The sequence below is a fragment of the Mandrillus leucophaeus genome, unplaced genomic scaffold (genome assembly GCF_000951045.1).
Source record: "Mandrillus leucophaeus isolate KB7577 unplaced genomic scaffold, Mleu.le_1.0 Scaffold112, whole genome shotgun sequence".
Lineage (NCBI taxonomy): Eukaryota > Metazoa > Chordata > Mammalia > Primates > Cercopithecidae > Mandrillus > Mandrillus leucophaeus.
Window position 1 is genome coordinate 1,147,091 of NW_012099432.1, and position 6,433 is coordinate 1,153,523.

Below are 6,433 nucleotides of genomic sequence, written 5' to 3' on the forward strand. Positions count from 1 at the left end.
AAGCTCCGCCTCCTGGGTTCCCGCCATTCTCCTGCCTCAGCCTCCCGAGTAGCTGGGACTACAGGCGCCCGCCACCTCGCCCGGCTAATTTTTTGTATTTTTTGGTAGAGACAGGGTTTCACCGTGTTAGCCAGGATGGTCTCGATCTCCTGACCTCATAATCCGCCCGTCTCGGCCTCCCAAAGTGCTGGGATTACAGGCTTAAGCCACCGCGCCCGGCCAAAAAGAAGAATTCTTAACAGTTTCCATTCTCCCTTCTCCAACTCCAGGAACAAACCCTACTTGTTTTATTTCAACATTGTGAAATGTGCCAGCCCCCTGGTTCTGCTGGAATTCCAATGTCCCACTCCCCAGGTAACCTGTCCCCACCATTCCCTTTTTCCTCTCCCCACCATTCCCTTTTTCCTCTCCCCACCATTCCCTTTTTCCTCTCCCCACTTTCCATCCTTTTCCCCCTGTGAATGTGGGCTGGGACCTCTGTCCTGAGCGGTCTGTCCCAACCCCACCCAATGCCTTCCTTCTCCCCGCCCAGATCTGCGTGGAAAAATGCCCCGACCGCTACCTCACGTACCTGAATGCTCGCAGCTCCCGGGACTTTGAGTACTATAAACAGTTCTGTGTTCCTGGCTTCAAGGACAATAAAGTGAGTTGTAGACTGTCCTGAGAGCCCAGGTATGGGCAGCGGCAGTGTACTAGCCTTGGGGACTCACCTCCCTCCATCTCTCTTGGCAGGGAGTGGCTGAGGTGCTTCGAGATGGTGACTGCCCTGCTGTCCTCATCCCCAGCAAACCCTGTGAGTCAGGGGATCCCAGGAGACTCAGGTGGGGACAGGGAGGCTGTGCAGAGGCTCAGCCTGACTGGTCCCATCCTCTGCTCCATGCAGTGGCCCGGAGATGCTTCCCCGCCATCCACGCCCACAAGGGTGTCCTGATGGTGGGCAATGAGACGACTTATGAGGATGGGCATGGCTCCCGGAAAAACATCACGGACCTGGTGGAGGGCGCTAAGTGAGGAGATTGGCGCACCACACCGGGGTCGCACTTTCCTGGGTGGGACAGGCATCCCCTGGGGTTGACCTGATCACAGAAGAGGGTCTGACCTGAGCCTCGGTCTCCTTCCCCCAGGAAAGCCAATGGAGTCCTAGAGGCGCGGCAACTCGCCATGCGCATATTTGAAGATTACACCGTCTCTTGGTATTGGATTATCATGTAAGTCAGGAGGGAAGGGGCCTCTCCCCTGGCTGCCCTTTCTAAGCCTGGCTGGGGATGGAGTCTGTTCATGACCATTTTCTTTTCCCCAGAGGCCTGGTCATTGCTATGGCAATGAGCCTCCTATTCATCATCCTGCTCCGCTTCCTGGCTGGCATTATGGTCTGGGTGATGATCATTATGGTGATTCTGGTGCTGGGCTACGGTAGGTTACCCCCTCCCTGTGACTCCTCTTTCCTGCATCTGCACACTGCCCTGCCCTTTCCCATGGAAATGGCCCATCAGGGAAAAAAAAGAAAATGTCAGGCTGGGTGTGGTGGCTCACACCTGTAATCCCAGCACTTTGGGAGGCCAAAGCAGGCAGATCACTGAGGTCAGGAGTTCGAGACCAGCCTGACCAACATGGAGAAACCCCATCTCTACTTAAAATACAAAATTAGCTGGGCATGGTGGTATATACCTGTAATCCCAGCTACTAGGGAGGCTGAGGCAGGAGAATCGCTTGAACCTGGGAGGCAGAGGTTGCAGTGAGCCGAGTTCACGCCATTGCACTCCAGCCTGGGCAACAAGAGCGAAACTCCGTCTCAAAAAAAAAGAAAAAGAAAAAATGTCTCAGCACTGTAGTTAAGGATGCATACTATGGTACCAGAATAGCAGAGGTTCAAATCCTGGCTTTGCCAATTCCTTGGGCAAGTGCCTCAACCTAACTGTGCTTCAATTTCTCTTTTTTTTTTATTTTTATTTGAGACCTAGTCTCACTCTATTGCCCAGGCTGCAGTGTAGTGGCGCGATCTCTGCTCACTGCGAGCTCTGCCTCCCAGGCTCACGCCATTCCCCTGCCTCAGCCTCCCAAGTAGCTGGGACTACAGGCACCCGCCACCACGCCCGGCTAATTTTTTGAATTTTTAGTAGAAACAGGGTTTCACCGTGTTAGCCAGGTTGGTCTCGATCTCCTGACTTCGTGATCCACCTGCCTCTGCCTCCCAAAGTGCTGGGATTACAGGCGTGAGCCACCGCGCCCGGCCTCTTTTTTTTTTTGAGATGGAGTTTCGTTCTTGTCGCCCAGGCTGGAGTGCAATGGCGTGATCTTGGTTCACTGCAACCTCCGCCTTCTGGGTTCAAGCAATTCTCCTGCCTCAGCCTACTGAGTAGTTGGGATTACAGGCATGCACCTCCACACCTGGCTAATTTTGTATTTTTAGTAGAGACGGGGTTTCTCCATGTTGGTCAGGTTGGTCTCGAATTCCCGACCTCAGGAGATCTGCCCACTTCAGCCCCCAAAAGTGCTAGGATTACAGGCATGAACCACCATGCCTGGCCTGCTTCAGTTTCTTTCTCTGTAAAATGAGGGTAATATATATTTCTAGTTGGCAAACTAAATGACAAGGAGGTAATGTGCAGATAAAATATGTGTAGGGGCCTGTTTAGTTCAGGCCTATGGAATCCAGAGGCACAATATTGTGCTCAACAAAACAATGCTTCATATTTTGGATTTTTGTTGTTTTTGAGTTTTTGTTTTGTTTTGTTTTGTTTTGAGACAGAGTCTTGGTCGCCCAGGCTGAAGTGCAGTGGCACAGCCTCGGCTCACTGCAACCTCCGCCTCCCGGGTTCAAGCAATTTTCCTGCCTCAGCCTCCTGAGTATCTGGGTTTACAGGTGCCCAACGCCATGCCTGGCTAATTTTTTTTGTATTTTTAGTAGAGACGGGGTTTTACCATGTTGGCCAGGCTGGTCTTAACTTCCTTGTGATCTGCCTGACTTGGCCTCCCAAACTGCTGGGATTACAGATGTGAGCCACCATGCCCAGCCTTGATTTGTTTTTTGGGACAGAGTCTCACTCTGTCACCCAGGCTGGAGTTCAGTGGCATAATCACAGCTCACTGCAGCCTTGACCTTCTGGGCTCAAGTGATCCTCCCAAGCAGCTGAAACCACAGGCATGCACCATCATGCCTGGCTAAATTTTAAATATTTTTGTAGAGACAGGCGCTCCCTATGTGGCCCAGGCTAGTCTTGAACTCCCTGAGCTTGAGCAATCCTCCCGCCTTGGCCTCCCTAAGTGTTGGGATTATAGGCATGAGCCACTGTGCCCGGCCCATATTTTGATTATTCCTTGAACTTTCCTAGAAGAAAACTGCTTGGTAATCCAATCTGAGGACACTCATAGTAAAATATTCATATGAATAGTGGTTTCTAGCCTGGTGTGGTGGCTCACGCCTATAATCCCAGCAATTTGGGAGCCTGAGGTGGGTGGATCACCTGAAGTCGGGAGTTCGAGATCAGCCTGACCAACATGTAGAAACCCCATCTCTATTTTTATTTTATTTTTATTATTATTATTATTATTATTATTTTTTCTTGAGACAGAGTCTCGCTCCGTCGCCCAGGTTGGAGTACAGTGGCGCAATCTCGGCTCACTGCAAGCTCTGCCTCCTGGGTTCACGCCATTCTCCTGCCTCAGCCTCCCAAGTTGCTGGGACTACAGACGCCTGCCACCATGCCCGGCTAATTTTTTTTTGAGACAGAGTCTCGCTTTGTCACCCAGGCTGAAGTGCAGTGGTGCGATCTCGGCTCACTGCAAGCTCCGTCTCCCAGGTTCACGCCATTCTCCTCCTTCAGCCTCCATTGTAGCTGGGACTACAGGTGCCCACCACCACACCCGGCTAATTTTTTGTATTTTTAGTAGAGATGGGGTTTCACTGTATTAACCAGGATGGTCTCGATCTCCTGACCTCATGATCTGCCTGCCTCAGCCTCCCAAAGTGCTGGGATTACAGGCGTGAGTCACTGTGCCCGGCCTTATTATTTTTTTTTTGAGACAGAGTCTCGCACTGTTGTCCAGGCTGGAGTGCAGTGGCACAATCTCAGCTCACTGCAACCTCTGCCTCCCGAATTCAAGCAATTCTCCTGCCTCGGTCTCCTGAGTAGCTGAGATTACTGGCCCCCACCACCACGCCCAGCTAATTTTTTTTTTTTTTTTTTTTTTTTTTTTTTTTTTTTTAGTAGAGATGGAGTTTCGCCATGTTGGTCAGGCTGGTCTCAAACTCCTGACTTCATGATCTGCCCACCTTGGCCTCCCAAAGTGCTAGGATTACAGTTGTGAGCCACCACAACCGGCCAACCCCATCTCTATTAAAAATACAAAATTAGCTGGGCGTGGTGGCGCATGCCTATAATCCCAGCTACTTGGGAAGCTGAGGCAGGAGAATCACTTGAACTCGCGAGTTGGCGGTTGCCGTAAGCTGAGATTCTGCCATTGGACTCTAGCCTGGGTAACAATAGTGAAACTCCGTCTTTAAAAAAAAGAAAACAGTGGTTTCTAGGCAGGTTTATGCCTGTAATCCCAGCACTTTGGGAGGCTGAAGCAGGAGATTCACTTGAGTCCAGGAGTTTGAGGATGCAGTGAGCCATGATCAAGCAACTGCATTCCACCCCGGGCAACACGGTGAGATCCCATTGCCAAAAATAAATTTAAGGCCAGGCACCATGCCTCACACCTGTAATGCCAGCACTTTGGGAGGCTGAGGTGGGTGGATCACTTAAAGTGGAATTCGAGACCAGCCTGAACAACATGGTGAAAACCCATCTCTAATAAAAATACAAAATTAGATGGGCATGGTGGCGCATGCCTGTAATCCCAGCTACTTGGGAGGCTGAGGCAGGAGAATCTCTTGAATCTGAGAGGCAGAGGCTGCAGCGAGCTGAGATCGTGCCATTGCACTCCAGCCTGGGCAACAGAGTGAGACTCTGTCTCAAAAAAAAAATTAAATAAATAAATAATAATAATAATTTTTAAATTATCTGGGGGCCGGGCACAGTGGCTTCCGCCTGTCATCCTAGCACTTTGGGAGGCCAAGGCGGGCAGATCAGGAGGTCAGGGAAGATTGAGACCATCCTGTCTAACAGGATGAAACCCCGTCTCTAGTAAAAATACAAAAACTTGGCCAGGCTTGGTGGTACGTGCCTATAGTCCCAGTTACTTGGGAGGCTGAGGCAGGAGAATCACTTGGACCTGGGAGGCAGAGGTAGCAGTGAGCCGAGATCACGCCACTGCACTCCAGCCTGGGTGACAGAGAGAGACTCCGTCTCAAAAAAAAAAAGAAAAAAAATTAGCTCTATGCACCTGTAGTCTCAGCGACTTGGGAGGCTGAGGTGGGAGAATAACTTGAGCCAAGGAAGCTGAGGCTGCAATGAGCTACGATGGCACCACTGCAGTCCAGCCTGTATGACAGAGGTAGACCCTGTCTTAAAGTAATAGTAATATACTCAATGCAACCAAAAAAATAGTAGGTTTCTAGCTGGGTGTTGGCATTTTAGGTAGCTTGATTTTTTTTTTTACTTTATCTCCCAAAGTGCTGCGATTACAAGCATGAGCCACCACACCATGCCTGTCTTTTTTTTTTTTTTTCAAAACGGAGTCTCACCCTGTCGCCCAGGCTGGAGTGCAGTGCAGTGGCGCAATCTTGGCTCACTGCAACTTCTCCTTCCCGGGTTGCAGTGATTCTCCTGCCTCAGCCTCCCAAGTAGCTGGGACTCAGGCATGTGCCACCATGCCCAGCTAATTTTTTGTATTTTTAGTAGAGATGGGGTTTCACAGTGTTAGCCAGGATGGTCTCGATCTCCTGACCTTGTGATTCACCTGCCTTGGCCTTCCAAAGTACTGGGATTATAGGTGCGAGCCACTGCGTCCGGCCAAGCCTGTCTTTATTTTATAATTATAGTTTGCAAGCTAAGAAGAATGCTGAAAATTTCTAATGCTGCTCTACATATTAATACCCAGGCCACTCCTGAGAATCACTGTTATAAGGTGGCGAGGGGGTCAGAGAGAGGTCTTAGCCATGCAGCATCCTGACACCTGCTCATTCATTCATTCATTCAACAGCTATCCTGGCTGGGCGTGGTGGCTCACGCCTGTAATCTCAGCACTTTGGGAGGCTGAGGTGGGCGGATCACCTGAGGTCAGGAGCTCGAGACCATCCTGGCCAACATGGCAAAACCCTGTCTCTACTAAAAAATACAAAAATTAGCTGGGCATGGTAGTGGGCACCTGTAATCCCAGCTACTCAGGAGGCTGAGGCAGGGAGAATCTCTTGAACCCTGGAGGTGGAGGTTGCAGTGAGCCCAGATCGTGCCGCTGCACTCCAGCCCGGGTGACAGAGTGAGCCTGCATCTCAAAAAAAAGAGAAGTTAGACCCTGGCAGCACATGATTATGATTCCAAGTAGGGGG

At 50.5% G+C, this 6,433-nt stretch overlaps 1 protein-coding gene across 1 annotated transcript in view; it reads left to right on the forward strand.

Moving 5' to 3' along the window:
* Positions 1-6,433, forward strand: part of SLC44A2 (solute carrier family 44 (choline transporter), member 2) — a 28,511-nt gene that overhangs the window by 7,097 nt on the left and 14,981 nt on the right. Inside the window, exons 3-8 of the mRNA XM_011994576.1 lie at positions 270-354; positions 533-643; positions 733-793; positions 884-1,007; positions 1,125-1,208; positions 1,301-1,413. Of these exons, the coding sequence (XP_011849966.1) occupies positions 270-354; positions 533-643; positions 733-793; positions 884-1,007; positions 1,125-1,208; positions 1,301-1,413 (578 nt within the window). The remainder of the gene's footprint in view (positions 1-269; positions 355-532; positions 644-732; positions 794-883; positions 1,008-1,124; positions 1,209-1,300; positions 1,414-6,433) is intronic.